Below are 23,155 nucleotides of genomic sequence, written 5' to 3'. Positions count from 1 at the left end.
TTTCAGAACATTGTCTGAAAGCCCTTGCTGTTTGGTCTCTACATCGCTCTGGTGAAAGCTTCAATTGCTCTCATGGATTCATGTAGAAGGATAGTTTATCCACATTACAAAATCCAATAAACAGTCATTGAGTTTCTTCAGAGAATTTGAGATGATTTGGGCATGAAATTACACACATGCTATCTTTGGGTCCATTGACTTGCATTGGGTTTTGGTTAAAAATGATAACAATTAGCTGTTAGTTACAGTGTCCAGATAGACACAACTACAGTGTTCATTGAAGTGTGTCCTTGTCCATAGACTCATTTCAGGGTAAGGAACCAAATATGTGGTTTTGTAATTTGGGTTAACGTTTAACGTGTGTGGAACATCACCAGCCTGGGGTACTATACTGTGGCTAATGCTAACACTGGCATTAACAAGGCTTGTGTAAATACAGTATCATCAAATACCAAACTTCTTAGCTCTCCACATATGGACATGGACTGCTCAGTGGAACGGTCCTAATCCCTGCTGCTCTATCAATCTATCACTGCTGCAGTGTCACACTGGTGTGATGTTTGAGTAACACTGGCCACAGGTTTGCATTTACCTATCATATCAAATCATACCATGGTAACATACTTCACAGACATTCTTACATTCTATATTTTTTTAGTTTTGGTTCCCAGACTAGTATGCATTCAAAGTCACTAACTCTTCTTCTTGGATCAGTGATATTACAAGAGTACAGGCACGGCACAGCCTCTCTTTTCTATATGTAAATAATCACAGATGGTTAAAGGTACAATCTGGGATTCAAACAACAACACAGCGGTCTCCCCTCCACTTTTGTTAAATAGCTGAGGGATGAGGCTGGACCAATGTAGCCACTCTCAAATCAGATACAGTACAAAAGCTTAGGATGCGAGGACTGACCATCCATGAGAACAACCAGATCTTTGTTTACAATTATATTGTTTACAAACAATTGAGTAAAATCATCTCTTTCTCTCAGATTGCTCTACTACACTTTCTTCTTCTCTCCTAACACAATACTCGCCACTCCTCCCATCCCCCTCTTCCTCATTCTGCTGTGTGGATCATTACTGTCTCAGGCCCTTGAAGATCAGCTGTCTGCAAAGCACAGATGCTTGGTTTGGAAAAGCACATCTATTCTGTGTACACATCCTCCTCAGAGGACCAGGGCCATATTCCACAAAGCTCGATAAAGTTCTAAGCCTCGATAAAGTTCTAAGCCTCGGAAATGTTAGCTTGCGTTCGGTGCCATCAATGTGGCTCAAATAATTCGCTGCTTGGTTGAGCTCCTTCTGAGTCAGATATAATTAGCCTGGTCCCGACCAGGCTAAAACACAGGCTATAGTCATCCGTGCGTCAAAAAAGGCTCACAGGCGGAAACTAAACCCTGAACGAAAGTTCCTCATGTGTCTTTTAGGAAATATTAGTTCCCACTTCACATGAGATAGATAGATTAGATAGTTTGACTGTGTGATAGATAGATAATTTGATATTTTGAAAGTGTGATCGATCGATAGATAGTTTGATTGTGTGATAGATAACTTGATATTTTGAAAGTGTGATAGATAGATAAAGAAAAGAGTGTAAAAAAAAAAGAAGTAATTGTCTCAACTTGCATTGCCGTCATGACAGCGGTCTCGCTGGCGTAGTGGTTAAGGCTGCGGACTCGAGTTCCAAAGGTTGCGAGTTCGAGACTTGACTAAGTCATTCATTTTTTTTTTTTACATTTAACCGAAGATTTCATGCAAAGGTTTCAAACACCATTGTAATCGTGTCAGTTCTTGTAAATTAGCCTGCACCATAATTTTATAGCCTACAATACTTTTGTAGATGAGATTTTAGATTAGATTCAGACAACGAAATGTAGTAAAAAGTGCGCCTGAAGAGGGATTTGAACCACCGATATAAAATGACGAATAAATCCTATGGCAGCGGTTGATACCACTAGGCCATTGTGGCGATATGACGGTTTGTAGCCTGCTGCTCATATCACCACAGTAGTAAATATTCATTTATTAAAATATGAACATATAACAATAACTGGGGCTAGTATGACCTACGCATTTAATCGGTCAGCAATTTCTTGCCAAACAATTTCCCTCGCCTTGTTAATTGCGGCAGTATTGCACTATTTTACATCTTATTTTTCCGTCTTCATAAAAAATCAATAATTCGGAATGCTGCGCAAATGTAGTACCCCTGCAGAGTGGAGTATCTTCATTTCGACAGATCGACTCTTCTGGGCTGCGTATGTCTGCGTGCACGCGCCCATATCGAAGATTTGTAAGCCTGTCTTCTGTGAACACTGATGACACAAGGCTGATCCTCATTCGAGGAATCACCTGAGGCTTGAATACCAATCTCGAGGTCCCTGAGCGCCGCATTTAATTATAGCGCAGCTATATTAAGCCACCGTTAGTGGAATATGGCCCAGGAGCAGGCTAGAGACACAGAAAGAAAAGGAGACCAACAGTACTGAATCTAAGGAGCCTTCCCTTGCAGAACTTTGTGATGTAGAGAAATACGAGAGGGTGGCCTACTGACTCAGGATCAGATACTAGCATGTGATATGTGAGTGCAAAAACTGATCTCAGTGCAGTCTGAGTTTGCATTGTATTCATCTATTCTGTCTGGTCTGAAAGGAGGAGAGAGTTAGCAGTGCCCTACCATGAGAGGCAATGCCAACAAAGAGATCCATCAAAGTCCACTGATGTTTGAGAGGAGAAATTAAGAGAGAGGGCAGGAAAATAGAACAAAAAGATGAATGGTATAATTTATTTGGATATCTACCATAATGGCACTTCACACACATTAAGAATGAATTTAAAACAGTAGAAAACTGTCTATTTCACATAAATTGTCTCTATCACTGGTATAGTGATGTGTTGGAAAGTCTTAGTTCTTGACTTGACATCAATAAAATGTCAATAATAACTTTCAATCCAATAAGGTCACAGAGTAGCATAGCCTAAATCAGTGTGTGAGAAAAGATAAGGTCTTACCTTGAGAACTGAGATGTCACCACCATATACATGCTCAGTTTATCTTTATATGGACAGACACTAAGTAGTGTGTTCTTGTGTAAATGTTTATTGACATCCTGCGCTAAACACACTCTAGCTAGCCTATACAGGAAAGGGTCTTCTGCCTCTGATCTCCCTCACCCTCTCTGTAAAAGCTTTCCACTACTGTCATCCTCTCCACAGCCACCCCTCCTCACTAATCAAATTAGCACCATGACATATGGAAATGTTATCCTTCTGATCATTTTACTGCAGCTGAGAGGATAAAAAACCAAAACAGAAAGGGGGCGAGAGAGATGATTTCAAGTCTCAGATTGGTAAAACAGTTTATTCTGATACAGTATATCCCTGGCATGGTGAGGAAGGCATAGTTACCATAGAAGCAAAACTGTACTGTTGGTCTCTCATATTAACGCAAACACAGAGAGGAATAACATTGTATACTTGTACAAATACTCATAATCACTCATATTTGTGAGTCTGTTTGCTGTACTGAGAATGAAGACTTTTTCAGATGTGATTTTAGGTAAGCATATCTACCAATTTGAAAGAATGGGGTTATTATCATAGTATAACAAAAAGTAATTAAAGTGCAATTTAATGTTCAATATGCCATCTTATTATTTTACACAAAATGTCAAACCATAAAATGTAACTAAATATACCCATACATTTATCATAATATGACAGTCATCCATGTCATTTCATGTAAACACAAAACCCTACAGCATACCATGCCCTGAGACAAAACAGGACATCAAAATACATAACTGACATTAACCCTTATTCATAGCATTTGAACAGCAGAGTATAGTAGCCTATGGAGGGGTACTGGACTGACATGCCTCCTTACAATGTAATGCGCTTAGAGGTTAAGAAGTGCAAACATAACATATTTTCCGATAATTTTCTTGGCTTGAAGAAAAACGGGGAAAAAAACGAATTCACCCCAAGACTTAAAACCAAAGTATTGGAATTTCAGTAGGCCTATGGAGGTTGAATATAAAACAACAACAATCAAACAATAATCTTCGAGGGCATGCACTTTATTATCTTCAAGATAATGCACTTTGGACAGCGTAGGCAGTGACCAGCTGAGAGCCAGTGGTGTATAATTCTGGAACTCTCACAGGCAGATTCCATATGATGAAGGCTCCTCCCCTCAGCGGTACAGGCTCATAATGGGACTCTGGTACAGGTACATGTAGGCGTCGCAGAACAGACGTTTAGCCACGCCTTTCATGTCCCGAGGCACCTGATTGGCCAGCTCCATAGGGGACATGTCCAAGTAATGGCCCACCTCTGGACAGGCCAGCACCTGGGGGATGTTGAAGCCGTCTCTCTCTCCTGACGAATACAGAGAGATAGGGAGTGTGAGTGAGATACAGCGGTATGTGTTCACTTAACAAAAACAGTCAAATATGGCCATGAAAAGAGAGAAAAAAAGAAAGAAAGAAAGAGAGAGAGAGAGAAAAAGAGAGAGAGAAAAATATACGTTTTACGATGCCCTGAAACACAGTATACACCAGACAACAGAAGGGAGGTGTACCCACACCTACACACTCACCCTGTCTGTCAGCCATACTGTCAAAGAAGATCCAGTCTGTGTTGCTTGGTCCGTGTTTGATGAAGGAGACGTAATGGCTGGTCTCTATGCAGAGCACAGCGAACAGCTCCATGGTCTCTCTGGGCAGGGCTCTGGGTGTAGCGAGGCCAGGGTAGCCCTCAGGGAGGCGCAGGGTGGAGGGACCATGGGACTGCCGCTGGGGGTGAGAGTGCACCTGGAGAGGGACACACACCTTTATCACTAAGCACACTCCACGCCAATATACTGTATATTCCTGCTCTATAAGGTGGGTCAGTACCTGACCGGAGCAGGTCTTGCAGAACAGTTTGAATCCAGTCCTGCTCAAGACTGGGTCTCTAAAGCAGTCCACGCACTCCTCAGATGCCAGCTGCCCACACAACACACACTGCTTGGGACCTGAAACAGACATCACATATCACGTCACATCATATCTCACCACAAGGCACACGTTTCTGTCCATTTGTGGTGGACAGTATCAATGAGTGAAATACCCTCTGAGAGGAGGTCAGTGATGTCCAGCTCCAGTGAAGGGACAATTTTCTGGAACATCTTGAACTTCTTCCCAAAACGAGGCATCTGGAGGATGAGGCAGGAGGGCACCTGAAGTGGGAGAGGAAGACGTTCTAGAATGACAGGACTATCAATCTGCAGACACAAGTAGCCTGCACACAGGCACACAGGCATAGATCTGAGGAGCAAGATCGATCAGCAGTGCCACCTGCAGGGCAGTGTGCAGACTTACAGTTTTTTACGGTCGCTAAATCACAGGGCCAATCCCAATTCACCCCTACGGCTTCGTTTTCACCCCGATGGCTTCGTTTTGTGCGTTCACGTTTAGGGGTAGGGGTGTCCCAATTCATATTTCATCTAGGGCTAGGGGTAAGGGGGAGGGCTAGCCATGGCTTCGTTTCGAGCGATTTCAGGACCAGACTAGCTTCGAAGCCATACCCCTTGATTCCAGCATGCATTGCAAATCATCTACAAAAATGTTATGTCGCTCTATTCAATGCGGAAATGTCATTTTACTTTCTCTGTAATTACTTATTAATAAAGATTTGAAAAATTATGATAACCATCTTATTATCTTAGTTTAATGTCATTACAATGCATTATAGACCTTTTCTTTATAACAAGCATAACAAACAAAAAACGCTTTTATGTCGAGGTGCTGTGTCTAACGTTACAGGCTGATTTGTGGACAGTCACGCATATGACATATTTCCATGTCTGATGTCTAATGTCTGATGTACTAAAGTCATTTCAATGCATTATAAACCTTTTCTTTACAACAAGCATAACAAAAAAATGGCTGTTATGCCGAGGTGCCTACGCTTGTGCCTATGCTTAACATAGAAAGTTCCACAGTCCAGCGCGCTCGGGTTTAGCAGTAGAGGACTGGTAGCCTACCTGATCACTTCCATTAGACTACCAAAGCAGGACACTGGAGCACTCATATCTGCGTGTTTGTCACAGGGTGACAGTCCCTGTTCCTCTGCCCCGGCGTCAGTCCAATGGAATCGTCAAGCACAGCCTTCCCCATAGAAATACATCGGTGCGCGATTAACATTTCAGAGATGTACAATCATGTTTATTTAGAAATAAATTGTGGTGTTTAACAGCGGATGATGCTAGACATATGTAAAGTTATCTATCTAAAGTTATCTATCCACAGGCTGATATGTGCATATATGACGCTATAGTTGTATTGCGGCACTTATTATACCAAAACAACTCGCAATCTAATCCGAGCAGTTGTTATTATGTAATATTATCGATGGATGTGCCATTTTTGATGGAGGGCAGTGAGCGGGAGAGTCATCAAGGACATGTAGTTAATTAATGCAGTGGACAGCGGCTGTTTCTCCAGCGTTCCTGTCACATCGGATTTCCGAACGTCATAAAAATAAATCTGTAAGTCATGCATTTTTCCATGTTTCCCATTGATGGCATAAGAGGCCGTAAATTTAACTAAAGTTCAGCCGCGAAGTTGTTGCACTGTTGTCCTAAATCAGCGCAGACTGGCAGGGTAGGAGCACAGGTTTCATACAGGTTAGAGCGCCGTTATTCTGTCATGGTCTGATAATGAAGCATTGTTCTTTTTTATTTGATGACTTGTTTGATCGATTGATAGCGTAAAAGTTATGATTTTCTACGATACTACTGATGACGTATCAGTCTTGAAGGGTTGTCCCATTTCATAGGGGTAGATTTCAACCCCGACGGCTTGTGGCTCTGTTCGAAGGCCGTGGCTCGAAATCGAATGGCACTCGAAAACGAGCCATAGGGGTAGAAAAGGGAATCGGGATTGGGCCATAGTGTTCAATACTGAAGTCACAGAGTCACAACTCTTCATATAGTCTGCATTACTAACATGCATGTTGGCCAATCACTTCATTCATGTCTCAGAAGAAGCTCGTTCAACCATACACTGGCAACAATGTTCACTCAGAAAGCATACACTGTCATTCATAACATTCTGACTTACAAAACACTAACAACAGGGAGCATTACATAGTTTGAATGATTTTCACAAGAATGAATATTTCATTATAAAAATGGTTTGATTTATAGTAATCATCAACAGAATAGTTGACTGTACAACTGTAAAGTATTAGGCAACAAGAATGAATCAGAAATCCCGCAATTTGCTTCTATCCTTTAGTGTATTATCTTTTGTTCAGTATCTTTGCAGAAAGTAAGTTACGGTACATTTACTTCAAAGTACACTACATTTACTTGTGTAAAATTAAAAGTGGAAAATAAGTGGAAGATGCAAAGTTCAAACAAAAAAGAAAAACAGAAATTCCAGGGCTACAATACAATAGCAATCACACCAAAAATGTCTCACTCCTGAGGGTTTTGGTCCACCCTCTGGTCTGCATCTGGTCACATCTAATGTCTTCCCTGGCAAGGCATCTAGTCTATTTCATTTCATTGTATATATTCTGCTAATATTCTCTAGACATTTCAATATGATTACTGCAAATAGTGAAAATACCACCGCTCATCTGTTATCAGACTTTGCTGAGGTGCTGGAACTGAAGAGTATCAATAGAGTACAAAATAACAGCATCTGCACACTCAAACACTGTGCAAAAAAACAGTTTATTGCGAGCTTTCGGTCATATATGATAGGAATATGATTACTGCAAAAATGCACTAAATCATTCTGTTTTGAATGTGTTCTTCACAGTTTTGAACTCAGTGTGTTAACAATGAAAAAATGTGTTGCAAATACATAGTGTTTTGCAGGTGGGGGAGTTTGAATGAGAGAAGTGTTATGGATTTTGGAGAACATGGTCATTGAATGCATTTTGTATGAAAGCAATGCACAAATCACAGAGTAAGAGTCACAGTTTGGTCCACATGGGCTTCTGCTTTGCTGACTGTATGAAGAGTTGTGACTTCAGTATTGAACACTGCGATAATCTGAGCAGAGACATGCACGCACACACACACACACCCACCTCGGCTAGTTTAAGTCCTTCGCTGTGGAAGGAGTGTTCCAGCAACTGTTGGATGGTGGGCAGGACCAGACTGTGGTTCTGATCCGGGAAGATTTGATAGCAGTAGCTGTCATGGACCTTACCTCCTGCTGAGCTGTAGGTGACAAATCCCTGCTTTAAAGGAATAATATTGTTTTCTCTACATTTGCATAAACTAGAGGTGATTATGTGTCTTTCAATTTGCAATCCAAGGACAACTAAGTGCTTTTTACAGTAGCAGAATGATAGTTGAATGATGTATCATAGAGTAACCCTACAGTTTGAGAAGAGGCTCCAGACAGAGGATATGGTGCATGATGAGGCTGAGAAACTCCTCTGGATCTGAATGAGAACATAGTCACAGACATTCACAGACAGTCACACACTGTCACACACAGTCCAGGGTTCCACATTAACGGTTGCCAGGTCGCCCGGGGCAGTAAAACATTTGCCGGGTTTGTTTGCGCGACAGCGACGACGCTGCTGGATCCTGGATCTGTGTGTCGGTATGCAGGAAGAACGACGGACGGCGCAGGCGCCAGACCAGACTAGGTGATCGTGCAGTGAAGATATTATTCAAGCGTACGTGCTGATCGACAGACAGGTGGACAGGCATGTACATTTTAATAATATCTTCACTCCACGATCGTCTAGTCTGGTCTGGCGCCTGCGCCGTCTGTCGTTCTTCCTGCACACCGACACACAGATCCAGGATCCAGCAGTGTCGTCGCTGTCGCGCAAACAAACCCGGCAAATGTTTTACTGCCCCGGGCGACCTGGCAACCGCTCATGTGGAACCCTGCAGTCACATAAAGGCATCCCAACAACCACCCTGTCTGTGGACGGGTCAGGCAGACACAGTACCTTTCTCCTCAGTGGTGAACGTGGGGCAGTGACCACGCTCCTGCAGCTGCTGACGAAGCTTCATAATGTGCCTCCCTTCCACAAAGCCCGTTCTATAAACAGCAACACACACACACACACACACATCCTAATCATCCTCCACGTCTACATGCGTACACACCCATATAGGCACACACATACCCATATGCGCACGCACACCCACACACCCAAACACCCACACACCCATACACCTGCTGACCTGCGGAGGGGATTGACGATGTCATGGAGCAGCGTATCCTGGATGGGGCTGTCCTGTGGCTCAGTCGACTTGAACAGGAGAGAGTCCAGCACTGAGGAGCAGGAGAACAGACTGGAGAAAGAGGGACTGTCATGGTCATGGGTTTATGTTTATATGGGTTATCGATATCATCATCATCATCATCATCCTGACCTGAAGAGGGCAGAGTCCATGTAACAGGAGTTACAGTGGCCTTGGATTCCCTTCATCCGACCTATCAGAACCTGCTCTACCTGCACCGAGGTGATGGGAGCAATGTCCTCCGTCTCTGAGAAAACATACACACATACATGTTTGAGATGGATCAGGGGAATCGATTATTCGTTCCCCAGGTTCATAGCCGATTTTTTACTTTGGACCGTTAACATTTTTCCCCATTCAAATAAACACGAATTTACGGACAATACTACTGTCGGTTCTGTAGCACTGTTGGTTATTTTATTTTTTGTTTTTTTACGTTGAATCATGCACAGAAAAACAATACACAATACACAAGCATAAATATTAATTTAGTTCAGTAACGATATTGAGTGTGGAACGGGGCAAGTGTCAGACGTCATTCAACTGCAATTTCAAGCATTGTGTAATGTGTCCAGTTTATCAAAATAACCTGTTTATATATCTGATCTGATGTTTTTTCCCCACTTCTGTTCGCTAGCTACATTACGTTGCTTAGATACCTTCACTGCGGGGTTTGACAGAAACATCGTAACATATTGCTAAACAAGTTGTAAAATGATTTGGGGGGCCAATATTGTTAGTAACTAGCTCACTATATTGTGGTCTTAGCAGTTTGTAAAAGAGCAGGATTAAAATAAATATATATGAGCAATAACATTGTGATACTCAAATATTGTGATGTCAAATACTAGGCGAACGTGTGTGTAAGACACAAATAAACTTGGGTTTCATGCATTTCAAGTGACGACGTAGTCAGGTCTAAGAATGCATTTCACCATGTAAATTCCCAATATAGTGAAAATACCACCGCTCATCTGTGATCAGACTTAGCTGGGGTGCTGCAGCTGAAGTGTATCAAATAGAGTGCAAAAAAGCAGCATTTGCACACTCAAATCTGTGCAAAAAACAATGTTTATTGCGAGCTTTCGGCCTCAAGGCTCTCGGACTATTGTAAACAACAGCTGTATGACGCGTCACATAGTAGCACGGATAGTACCTTTTGCTCTGACTCAGGAGCAGTAGCTAAAATCAGTACAGGTACTACGGCCCGGTACGGGCCTCTTGGCAGTGGAGAAAGCAAAACAAAGCGGGAGCACGGGTTCCGGTACGGTACGGGACGGTAGTGGAGAAGTGCCATGTGACTCTTAGTACCCCCTACACCCCCCCAGTACTAAGGACTATACCTGATTCTATGGACTATACTTGATGACAATCACAATGACAATACCTGTCGGCTGCTCATCCCTGGCTAATGTGATCACTCTATAACCTTTGCACTACTGATGTTTACATTACTACCTTTGTACCACTGTATATTGCACATGTCTCCTAACATAGCTTCTTGTATACTCTGCACATTAGATACTGTATATAAACTATCTCACAGTACATAGCTCATAACTGTATATTGCCCATAACTGTAAACTATACTGATGTTTACAATACTACCTCTGCACATAATGTATATTACATAGTTACCTATCACTATCTCTTGTTCTATTTATATCATGCCCTTATATCACTATTTGCACTTCTGGTTGGATGCTAAACTGCATTTCGTTGTATTGTACTCTCCGATGACAATAAAGTTGAATCTAATCTAATCTAATCTAATGCTGAAAGCTCAGAGTCCATTCACAATGTTGTAGCCAAAGCTGACCCGAGTAGCTATTACCACGGATTAATTAAATTCCATTTAATCTTTAACCAGTGGAGTGTATAAATCACAAACATTTTCAGTTTGTTTAGTTTTTTTAAGCCACGGTATACCTTGGCATACCAAAAGGACGCCTATGGATTTCTTTCCTATGATCCATGGATGCCTTTGTGAATGTTGGCACACCTTGAAAAATTGATTATTCCTTCATACCACTGATTATTCATCCATGAAAATGTTTAGTTATGCACATCTCTAATACACATCACACATATCACACACACACACACACACACACACACACACACACACACACACACATACACATACACATACACACACAGTCATGTTGGGCCAAAGATTTGTGTTTGACTGACCTGTAACCCCATTGGTTGGCCCCCTCCTACTGTGACTGGCTGCAGCCCCCCGGAAGCGGGAGACAAGACGACAGGAGAGCAGCTTGACGAAGAGACCCCGTTTGGCCGGGCAGCTGAAGAACCGCTGGCCTTTAAAGGTACCATCACTCACCCCACTGCCCTCCTCCTAGAACAACAGAGAAGCGGGGGGGTGAAAGAAAGTAGAGTTGGATATGGGATCATAGTTAAGAAATAGATTGTGTAAGAATGTTCCAGCCCATGCAATGATTTTGATTCTAAGCAGTTCTGTGGTTGAGGCCAGTATTGAGATAAACCTACCAGCTCTAGTCCAGCCATGGTTGCTTTCATGTTAGACAGAGTTCCGACCCAGCGGATGATTCCATAGGCAGTCCGTCCTGCAGCCATGTTCACCTCCACAAGAGAGTTAACATTCAGGCCCAGGGGATGGACATCCTCCACAGGTGCCTTTTCAATAACCATATAGTCTGGCTCTGAAGTCAACACTAAAAGAGAAACATAGTAAGCAAATGAACATCAAGCCACACACACACACACACACACACACACACACACACACACACATATACACACACATATACACTCACACACACACACACATATACACACACACACACACACACACACACACACTGTATACACTACACACACACACACATACACACACACACACACACACACACACACACACACACACACACACACACACACATACATACATACATACATACATACACACACACACACACACAAACCTGAGGACAGCAGCTCCTCCTTCATGACATAGTCAAGAGGTATGGTCATCTCTCCTCCAGTCACCCCCCGCTCGTCCCTGTCCTATACAGGTCAAAGAAACACAGTTGGCAATCATCCACTGAGCCAATCCTTAGCTATAGGACAGTCCTCTGAACTGGTACCTACATTAGCCCATTAGCACTCACTGTGGAGATGTGTACAAGCATCTGGCCCTCCTTCTCCTCCAGGCCCATCACCATGCCATGGCGAGCATTCTCTTCATCCAACATGAAGAAGGTGACTCTTTCCCCAGCACTGAGGGGCTCAGTGTGGGGCTGTAAGGAGGCTGGCTGGGCTGCTGGTGAGGGCAAGGGATTGGACACTATGGGTCTAACTCTGGAGAATGGAACAAAGATGCCACAGTCTCTCTTACAGGAGAAGAAAGCTCTACTGTTATATGTCCCATCAGCGGTCCCTTTTCCTTTGTCCTCTCCCTATGCGGAAGCAGACATACACATTCCTCAATTCATATATTCACACTCAATAAAGTCACAGTTCAATAAACCTTTCAGAGGACACACACACAAAAAAAACAGAGGTTACACATGCATCATACAGTAGAGACAACAACTGGAAGAGCTCATGTAGCTATAATTCTAGAAAGACAAAAGTTAAAAATGAAATAAAACTGCATGGCAATATCTGATGTTAATGTATCACTGTGAGCAGCAACGTTGGCTGTATGTTTGAAAGCAATATGACACATGCATACGCATACACAGTTCACATACCTGCAGTTCAATCCCAAAGAAGATTCCTGTTATGGGGTCTTCGTAGATTTTTGGCTCTGTGGTCCTTCCAATATAGCGTATGACTCCTCTCAGCCACATCCCCTCCACCTCCACAGTGACAGGAGTGTCCTGGGTGAGATCCTGGGCTGTCTGGAGAGCCCCCCTCTCGTTAAACCACCTCAGCCTCTCTGAGTCTGCTCCCAGAGCCTGCAGCAGCTCTGCCTCCAGAGCACTCACTGGGCGCAGGTCATCTAGCTTCATGGTCGAGGAGAATGACGACCCCATACAAATGACAGGCAACACTAACTCTTCCATAGTTTCAAACGTATGGAGTTCTGACATGTATTTGCTCTCCGAGATATAGCATATGCGCCCCACGTTGAAGCGGAGATACGCAGGTTTCCGAGTGACGATGTAGTAGAGGTTCTTCTCACTCGAGGCCATGGTGGATGCTGAGGATAGAATGATGATGTTCCACTATTTACACGTTATTAACGTGTGTATGTTGTGACAGAGTCACGAGTCACACGAATCAACACACGAATCAACGTTGACACTTCGTGACGTTAGAATTATAAGGTTCTATCTCCATTTTTGTCAAAATTGAGTTTTTTTACATAATCTGATCCATTAGGTGTTTATTAATGCCTGTGTGGTGTTATTTTTTTAAATGTTGACATTTTTTAGTTAGTAATTAATAAAATACTACGGTTCCATCTAACAACACATAATGGAATGTAAAAACCTTATAATTCTAAGCTCACGACTTTATGATCACACTTCAGACACCGCAGCTCGCTGGCTACGTTCTATCATTTCGAAACAAAACAAAATGTATACAACAGTTAGTTAACATTGTAGACTGTAGATTGCTTTGCTTACCTTGTCAATCTGAACTGTGGTGGTTTGATCGTTCGGTGGCCGCCAGACCAGCTCGTGTCTAGCTCATCACTTCCCCTTTCGTTTCACTAACAACTGTCGTCAGTCATCATCACTTCGTTTTCAAATGTCTTCCGTCTTGTCTAGCTACCGCGGTTTGTCTATCCACCTGGTCAGTACTAGCACATATCCCAAATACAGTATGACTTTGATCTTTTAAAAAAAAGGGTATAATCTATTTATCATTTCTGTTTATTTTTGTCAACAAAAACTCGTGTTCGGATTCTCCTGTGATTGGACAGTCTCCTCATGACATCATCTACGCGTCTGCGACGCTGAATGATGACGTACAACGAGCTTCGGACGTCAACATGGAGGAGAGGGAGGCACTGAAAAGGCAAATCGAACTGCTTCAAAGTAGGTGGATGGTTCTGCTCCAGTCTGGATGTCACTACTGAGGGATTAGACTGTCACACATAAACGTGGGCGACGTAAATCGTACATCTGTCACGCGGGCTATTAGTTCTGTGGGGCAACACGTTACCTCCGGTGCTGTCATGCTAGCTAACGACCCACGTTGCTTTCTTGACAGCTCCTTATTTTCCATTGACGGTTCTAGCTGATTCACCATCTTTGACATACTCATGTGGAACATTAGATAGGATGTTGGTGTAACCATGAAACACTATTGGTTAGTTGCATGTGAGAAAACCCCTAATCAATAGCTGTCAACTAAATATAAATAACAATTAGCTAACTGTGTGTGTGTGCGTGTGCGTGTGCGTGTGTGTGTGTGTGTGTGTGTGTGTGTGTGTGTGTGTGTGTGTGTGTGAGAGAGTGAATGATGGCCTACTAGTACTGGTAGAAATAATACAAACTGTTAATCAACGATTCTTCCTGTTGCCACAGATCTCATCAATACCCACAAGAATGTCCATGGCAACGCTCCCTCTAGTGCTGGCCAGTGGTGCCCAACGAGACCTGCAGCAGCCAGAGACAGGGGTCAGGGTTCATCTTTCACTCCTTCACACACCTCCCGAGGTGGGCCTCAAGCCACTCTGCCTGTGGGAAACTGGAGGAAGACCTACTCTCTCAGTAACAAGAGAAGCTCAGCACTGCAGCCTAGACCTACCCAGTCCACTGTCGAGCAGCCCTTAGTCTCCACCTCTTCTGTTGGCTCTCTGTCTGCCTCCCTACAGCCACCAAACTCATCTTGGAGCAGATCTGAGCCCTTTCACAGCAACCACAACCCTGTCAGAAGAGAGAAGGATGGAGCCAAAGGTGAAACTTTCACATCAGATGGTCTCACAGGAGGAGCAGGGGGCCAGTGGTGCCTACTCCCAGGGGGAATGAGAAGAGAGGTGACAAGGTCCACAACTACCCCAGAGACAGAGCCACGTATAAAGGAGACAGGGGCTGGGGCTGGGCTCAGGGCACCAAGCATAACGAGGTCTGATATACCACCAGAAGACCACCAGAGACAGTTTAAACAGGACATTCAGACAAGGGCTGAAGAAAAGAGTTTGGCACTGTGTCTGGAGACTGCCACCCCTGGAGAAATGGAAACAGCAACAACAGGGGATCCCTGCCCAGCCAAGACCAGCACCACTGTCAAGATACAGAGCACAGCCCAGCTGCAGATCAGATCTTATCTGCCTGGGAACTCTAGTGCAGGTGCTATGCAGAAGGTCGCCAAGGCAACCCTCAACAACCCCACCCCACTTCTTCCACCCTCCCCTGCTTCCCGTCCCAGGTCCAAGCCCACCCTGACCCAGCCCCAGACAGTCTCCTCCTCCCTGGGCAGGTCCAAGTTCACCTGGGTGAAGAGCCAGGAGGCAGGAGGAGAAGGGCCCAGCCAGGCCAGAGCTGAGGTGCAGTCTTCAGGCAAACTCACCGGCTCTACCCCTGTCCCAGTCTCTCTTGCGGGGGTCCCCAACAGTGCCTCACCCCCACTCAGCATCAGCAAGAGAACCCCCAGTAAGAAGGTGCCCCGCAGACTCAGTCTGTCCACAGGAACCCCAAAGACCTCCAAATATACCTGGGTGTCCTCCTCTGCTGCTGGCCAGGCCAGGCTGTCTCGCAAGCCCCTCTCACCCAAAGCCCTGGCACTGTCCCAAAGAGCTCCAGAGAAGAAACCCCGAGCTGCCCCGACTCACTCTGCTAAACAGAGGAAGGGACCAGGCGCCTCCTCCACCCTCAGCAGCCGCTACCGCTGGAAGGCAGAGGGCTCAAACCCGTGCGTGTCCGGGACAGCTGCAGGGTCAGGGGCGGCCCGTCGTGGGTCCGTGTTCCGCTGGACCTCAGAGAAAGAAAATGGGCCCAAAGGGGCGGCGGGGGGCTCTAGTATCGCCCCGTCTGTAACTCAGCGTACCTCTGCTCATCCCTCGTCCTTCACTGGTGGATTCAAGCTCAGGAGCAGGATGAAGATCATCAGAAGGTCTGCCAGCAGGTGAGGAAGAGGAGGACAGCTCTCTTTTGGAGTCTACCCTGAATCTGTCAGCCTGGCTTTGTCATTTTGCAGTAATGTGTAGTTCTCGCCAGTAGGTGGCAGCAGATGCCTACCATATGAATTACCTTACCACTGTTTTTAATGCACATTTTTCATACAAGGCGGTCAGGTCTACAGTACAGTGTAGACTTTATTTATTTGTCTTTAGTCTATAGTACTAGTGTCTAGTATAGTAGACGTTAGGCTCAATGTAACCAAAGAAGTGCTGCACATCTCACTCATCCCCTCTCCTGTGTGCTCCAGTGGGTCTGGGTCCGAGGGGAGGTCCAGTCCAGCAGTGGTGACTGTGAGCAGCCGGTACGCCCTGCGAAGGCGAACACACACTCCTGTGAGGACACACTCCCAGAGTAGGAGCCCTGGAGCCGGGAGGAGGGTCCTGTCCTGTCGGGAGCTGGTTTCTTTTGGCCGACACAAGCTGCGTCGCCTGTCCCCGAGCCCCTCCAGGACAGGTAGGCAGCAGCGGGGGGAGACTGGCACAGAAATGATCTTATCAACTACTTTCGAAGTCAATGGGGGAATTGAGTTCCTCTCCATTCGACTAAAACCAGACAGTCATTTAGACAGTGATTGTATTGTAAATCATATTATAGGCCCTAATAGCAGCTGGATAAATGGCGTATATTTTCCTGCTCAGTTTCAGGAGAGGGTTGTAATTAATTCAGTCCCGAGTCATGGCGTTATCTGTCTCTTAATTGCGACGGTGACTAATTTGGTTAATGAGCTCTTGAGCGAGTATGTGTATTTCCATTTCCATGGAAAACGGGATTACACAGTCTGAGTCCTATATTCAATGGAGCAGCTCTGTTGTTTTGTTCAAGGATACTGTTGTGAGTTGCAGTCGTTTACATTTCCCCACTGCTGCTGTGTGACTCTGGACCCAGAGGTAGCTGTTCCTTCCAGCAGAGGGCAGCATTCCCTCTCAATGAGAGACCTGTGCTGAGGTCTTTGTGTGGACCATAGGTTGGCAGTCAGGGGAGAGGGGGGCTGTGAGGGATGGGGGGGTGGGGGGCTAATTGATTGCCCAATTCAGCCGTGATGGTGAACAAGTGCCGATAGTGGGTAATTTGCAGAGGTGGAGGCGGGGAGAGGCGCTGCTATCAAGCCCTGGCACCACTCTCCCCTAGTAGATAAAAAGGAGCTAATGCATAATTATCCTTTTGCAAATTGGATTGTTTTAACGAACTGTAGAATATAGGCCTAACCTGATGGAAAGCAATCAGTGTTTTTACAACCACAGCCCCTCCTCGCACCCCCACCACCCTGTACCCTGCCCCCCGGTCGTTCTGTACCCAACCCCCCTTATGCCCATCTTAGTGTAATCGCCCTCAGTCAATGGAGTCGAGCACACATTAGAAAAGCCATCACTATTAACATTATTATTCATCCTGATGTCTGGGTGTCTGCCACTCATTGCTCACTCTCTGTCTGTCCCTCTTTCTCTCACCCCCCCCCCCTCCTCTTATTTCTTATTTTCTGTAGGGTTTTTCTGCTGTCTAATTGAGGCTATATCTTCTCTCTTTCTCTCACTCTCTCTCTCTCTCCCTCTGTCTATCTGTCTATTACACACACACTTTTCCCCGTCCTCTCAGCCTGTCTCACGTGCTAGGGTTAGGGTTATGCCTTCTGTCTCTTCCTTGAGGTGTAGAGATGAAGCAGACCTGCAGAACCTGCTGATAAAGAGCATATTGAAATACTAATGATGGGGAGCAGAGTCGTACAGATGAGCCCGTTAACAAGCACCCTGATAACCATATAGACTTGTTACACACGCACACACACACACACACACACACACACACACACCTGCAAACACACATGCACCCACACAAGCACAAACAATGTTATGTCTCTTAATTTCCTCTCCAATGACTTACCCCAATGACTTACCCCCCCCCCCACCCTCTGTGTCCCTCTCTCCTTCTCTGCGTTAGTGCAGGCGTTTATTTGGCTGCTCAGTTATCTGCGGTTTAATTTAAAGAGGGCATAAACCTAAGTGAGCAGTTAGGGCTGTAATGAATCGTGAGATGTGTGTATGTGTGTTTGGGGGGGCGGGGGGGCTAGAGGCGGCCATGGAGACCAGATAACCTAATAAAGCAGATAAACGACAGGAATGGACAGAACACTGAGCGGAAGAGTGCTGAGCCAAGCGGGTTCAAGTCTCATGTGACAGCTTTGGGAGAGTGGAGGATATCTCTAGCTCACTCGCTCTCTTTTTTTCTTCTCTCTCTCCATCTCTCTTTCACCATCTCTATCTGTCTCTGTCTCTTTGGGTCTGTACTTGGTCTGTCTCTCTTTACTGTCTCTGTGTACTTTAGTAATACTAAAGTGATAATCAGTGTCTCATACAGTATACTCTATATAGCACGGTATACGTATGTCACCCAACTGGTTCTCTATGTTTCTGGTGTCTTCAACTTCTGTTCTGTGTTTGAATCTTCCCACCTTCCCACAAGAAGCTCAGTCACTGTCCAATGGAAACCTGTGGTCCTGTTGGCATGGCTAAGCTAGGTGAAGGCCAGTTCAGAGGGGACAGGTCTGCTCTTAAGTTAGTTTACTGAACAGACTGATAGATGATACAGTGGATTTGCAGGGGCAAATATTTATAGAATGGATATTATATGTGTCTATGGCATGTATAGTGTGTGTGTGTGTGTGTGTGTGTGTGTGTGTGTTTTTATAGGCTAGCTAGTTCACTTACTGACTTGACTGTGTGTGTAGCTGAAGTTCTTTCTGGTGCCACATTCTGGAGAGAGAGTGAGAGAGATATTTATTAATAGACTAATATAACCGTACACATGTATTTAGTAAACGGAGCGAAGGAGATACTTTCCGTTTTCGTTTCTTGACATTTGTCGATTTTTTTTGATTTTCATATTCATTATAGCTAACTTACTAACTACTAGGCTAATCCAAAGGTAATGACCATTCAAGTGTTCAACAGTGTTAACTCTCTCCTGAAATAAACTGAAGCCAGTCCTATGTGCCGTCTCATCCCCTGGGGCATTAACGTGTTCTCTCCCAGCGCTGCGAGTCGCCCTGTGGAATTCTCTCATTACTGTATGAGACACAATCACTGTTGTGATGTTTGTCTGCACAGTCAAATCCTGTCTTGCCCTAAGTGGAAGAGTTGAACTCCTCACCATCCATCTGTGATGAGCCTATCCTGTTTTTGTGTGTCTGTGTGTGTGTGTGTGTGTACTTCTGTGTGTACTAAGTATGTGTGTTACTTGCTGCACTTCTCCATATGTGACACGGTCTGGTCATTTGGGCCGCAAGTCAGCAACCAATCAAAATGTTCTGACTTTTATTTTGAAACACGGAAATACATTTCAATAATATCTCAGATTTAGATTTATAGCGCCTTTCTCAAACCCAAGGACGCTTTCAACATTGTTGAAAATCACAACACAAACTCGCTAGCCAAGCCAAAATACTGCAGTGCAATGGATTCGGTGAGTAATCCCCACTGCTAGTAGTTAACTATAACACTACTTTACATTGTTGAACACAGGACGTGTTCAAAAGCAAGGACTGTGTGATCATCTAATTATGTGTAGTTATGTGTTTTTAGCATGTTGATGTTTTATTAGCACGTTGTGATGTGCTAAACATGCTGTTCACATGATGTTCACATGATGTTCATAGCGAAGTTGTTTTCAGCACTAGTCTGCTAGCAGCTGTTTTGCATATGTTTTGATTCAGAGCTCTCCCGAACCGCGTTCATCCGTTCGAACGGAAGGGGCAATGCTGCTAGATTCTCCTCTTCCTGGACACAGGGATGTGTCGTTTTTGATTGTAGCCCCCTGGGAAGTTAGGGTTTAGTTAGGTTTCTCATGGAATTCAAACTAGTGAAACTAACCAGGAACGAGTCAAGAAAAGCTCACAGCACCAGGGATACCCAGGCGGTCTCCCATCCAAGTACTAACCCGGCCCAACCCTGCTTACCTTCCGAGGTCGGACGGTTGCTCTTTTATTTAGTTTGAAATGTACCAACATTCAAATAAGCATATGTTCTCCAATAATATTCAGATTTCAATGTATGACACATCATTTGAAAGCTTACAATCTGCACTTTAGTTGTTTTACGTTAGTTAACATTAAAGTAAAGTATAATTTCAACCGCTTAAATTTAAGTTACTTTGTTTGTAATTGTTCTCAATGTAGACTTAACAATGAAATGAAGGAGAGATATTCAAGAATTCTTCATTAAGAATAAACCTCAGGCACAGAACAGTGAAATATCAGTTTCAGAAAATATCAGTTTTTCATTCAAAAAGAAAGTTAATATTGGCAGATATGTCTGTAATCTGTAAAATGTTCACGAGTTCATTACCAATTATTAAAAAATAATAGTAATACATATTGCAATATTTATAAATTGACAGCACTGTAAATAGTGTTATTCTTGCACCATACATTGCACCCGCTTAATCTGACTTAGGCTACTGTTGGTGACATTTACATTTAGATTTTTGGTATTCATCAGACCAGGGTTTCCGTTAGAAAAATTTGCCGCCGGACATCGTGTCCGGGAAGATTTCGGTTTACCGGACAAACGTGAATTATTCCGGTCATCATATTAAAATATAATAAAAAAAAAAAAAATCAAAATCATATTTTTTTTTCTTAAAATCTAATATAGCTGTTTGTCGCGGTGATTACTGTTGTGTAGCGGCCTATATATGCCATTTAATGTCTATTTCTCATCCGATACGATTAGATGCGAGCTATATAATATATAATAATATAACATGATTCGCATGCGTGCTATGCCATTATGTCCAGCGCTGAACGGGCGCCTCACTGGGAACTGAACAGACAGCATCGATCAATGAACGGACTCCACATTACGTTAACTGAAGTTTGTTAAATTGTTTGGGATTAATGTGAGTTTTCTATTTTCTCTTTCCAGTTTTACCCTTTTTTTTTTTTTATCAATAAAACAACGTCATTTCTATAACCAGGGGGGTGTTCCATCGACGTCGCTGGAGGAAAGTCTGGGCTTGTTTTGACAAGTCTCGCGAGATCTATCAAGATATGCCTGGATCTTTTTAAGAGTCTCGCGGGACTTGGCGAAGTAGGCCTAGGTTTTCCTTTGGCGACGTTGATGGAACACCCCCCAGGTCTCGCTGGTTGGGAAGGCATTTAGTTTAGCTGCCTGTCAAATCATACTTAGGGGATAGCCCTGTAAGCTCATACGGGTCTGTATGTCGTCCTGAAGACCGGCTGTTAGATCATATCGCTGAAGTTTGTCTCCATCTTAGTGTAAATGTTGTCCGTTTCGTTTGTTATCCTTGTTATTGTGCGATAAAGTTAAGGCTTTCCGCTTCGGGCCACCATTTTCAGCTGGGCACCGGACACACACACACTCGTGCACGCGCGGCACTGCCCGAGAGAGAAGGACCCGCCCCCTTTGGTTAGCCTATAGGCTGGCTGGAGGGGGCGGGTCCTTCTCTCTCGGGCAGTGTTGTGTGTGTGTGTGTTTGGTGCTCAGCTGAGAATGGAAGCCAATTTGAATACAAAATGTGAACTTTAGCGAATTGTATTCAAATTGTGCTTAGAGGGAATTATTTTCACCGGACATTTTGTCCGACGAGTTTTCAATTTGTCGGACTTCAACAACTTTTACCGGACAAAGTCCGGGAATTACCGGTTAACGGAAACCCTGCATCAGACGCCTTATTCCAAAGTGACTTACAATCAATACATTTGACTAAGCAAGTGAATCATCAATCCACCAGTCGTAGCAGGAAGAGTAATCTAACTCAGGCCAGGGGCCATTGGCAGTCTCTGTGATAGAAGAAGAAATATTTTATTTATTTATTTTAAAATAGACAATGGAGAAACAGTACAAGGGGGGGGAAGTAGAAATCTTAGGAGACACAGTATAGGGGGAAGCAGGTGTCTCAGGAGACACAGTGCTGGGGGGTAGTAGATGTCTCAGGAGGAGCAGTTAAGGTGTAACCTGAAGAGATAGGTCTTCAGTCTTCCACGGAAGATGGGGAGTGATTCTGCAGTTCTGACAGCCGTGGGAAGCTCATTCCACCAGCGGGGAGTGAGTGTAGTGAAGAGACGTGACTGCCGCGTTGGCATAGAGGTGATGGGAGCGGAGTGAACGGCCTGAAGTTTGGGGGGTGACCATTGCCTGCAGGTAGGCAGGGGCTGTCCCTTTTGCTGCCTGGTAGGCAAGCACCAGGGTCTTGAATCCGATGCAAGCTGCTGTCAGGAGCCTATAGTGGTGAGCTTACACACATAAGATTTATTGATGAGAATATCATAAACAAGGACATGTCAATCAGAATGTTAATGTTGACAGTGCAAAATGAAAACGTCATATGCACCTTGCTTACAAGGTGAAAGAGTTAATGTAGTCAACAAAAACACGATGAAGACATAAATACTCTGTGTAGCCTAACTACTATTTAAGAAAAGTAGTTGTTTCCACTTAGTAGTCTAAATGTTGAAGAGAGAGGACGGTGGCAGCCTTCTTTTTTGACCCAACATGTTTTGTTGGGGTTGCTTTTGGCTGGCCCCCCAATTTAACTGTTCTCCTTCCCTGTGGCTTCCTCCTGAAAAGTATCTGGCTCCGCCCCTGGCAAGTGTATCATTGATTTTCAACAATGCTGAAATATATTTACATTTTTGTAAAGAAATCGGATGCCGACTTGCGGACCAATTCATAGCTTTCAGTCACGTGGTTTCTTCCCTAGCAACCACCAACCTGACGGGCAAAAAGTATCATAGCAACATTGCT

General features: G+C 44.2%; 2 protein-coding genes across 2 annotated transcripts in view; one reads left to right on the top strand and one right to left on the bottom strand.

Annotated features, from left to right (window-relative positions):
* Positions 1-3,403: 3,403 nt before the first annotated feature.
* On the bottom strand, positions 3,404-14,093 carry cyldl (cylindromatosis (turban tumor syndrome), like). Its single transcript, XM_080536330.1, has 15 exons — positions 13,896-14,093; positions 13,014-13,465; positions 12,429-12,716; positions 12,243-12,324; positions 11,788-11,972; positions 11,470-11,635; positions 9,409-9,523; positions 9,217-9,327; positions 8,979-9,070; positions 8,393-8,456; positions 8,097-8,229; positions 5,121-5,229; positions 4,907-5,025; positions 4,609-4,822; positions 3,404-4,388 (listed from the first exon to the last, which is right to left on the bottom strand). Exons 2-15 carry the CDS (start codon positions 13,455-13,457, stop codon positions 4,204-4,206), a joined length of 2,307 nt encoding a protein of 768 aa, XP_080392456.1. The 5' UTR covers positions 13,458-13,465; positions 13,896-14,093; the 3' UTR covers positions 3,404-4,203.
* A 170-nt stretch (positions 14,094-14,263) lies between these two features.
* Positions 14,264-23,155, top strand: part of zc3h3 (zinc finger CCCH-type containing 3) — a gene marked incomplete at its 5' end in the record, with an annotated part of 63,985 nt that continues 55,093 nt past the window's right edge. The window contains 4 exons of the mRNA XM_080536611.1: positions 14,264-14,309; positions 14,802-14,894; positions 15,360-16,341; positions 16,645-16,850. Of these exons, the coding sequence (XP_080392737.1) occupies positions 14,264-14,309; positions 14,802-14,894; positions 15,360-16,341; positions 16,645-16,850 (1,327 nt within the window). The remainder of the gene's footprint in view (positions 14,310-14,801; positions 14,895-15,359; positions 16,342-16,644; positions 16,851-23,155) is intronic.

This window comes from Nansenia antarctica (genome assembly GCF_963989245.1).
Source record: "Nansenia antarctica genome assembly, chromosome: 7".
In the NCBI taxonomy this organism is placed as follows: domain Eukaryota; kingdom Metazoa; phylum Chordata; class Actinopteri; order Argentiniformes; family Microstomatidae; genus Nansenia; species Nansenia antarctica.
Note: the sequence above shows the minus strand (reverse complement) of the source record. Positions and strands in the feature narration are given on the sequence as shown.

Bases quoted from the DNA above. Each gene is read 5' to 3' on its own strand.
- cyldl (XM_080536330.1), bottom strand. From the start codon at position 13,457: ATGGCCTCGAGTGAGAAGAACCTCTACTACATCGTCACTCGGAAACCT. The intron at 12,325-12,428 runs GTGAGTGCTAAT...TGACCTGTATAG, and splicing joins TGCTTGTACACATCTCCACA to GACAGGGACGAGCGGGGGGT. The intron at 4,389-4,608 runs GTGAGTGTGTAG...TGTATTCGTCAG, and splicing joins CAGTATGGCTGACAGACAGG to GAGAGAGAGACGGCTTCAAC.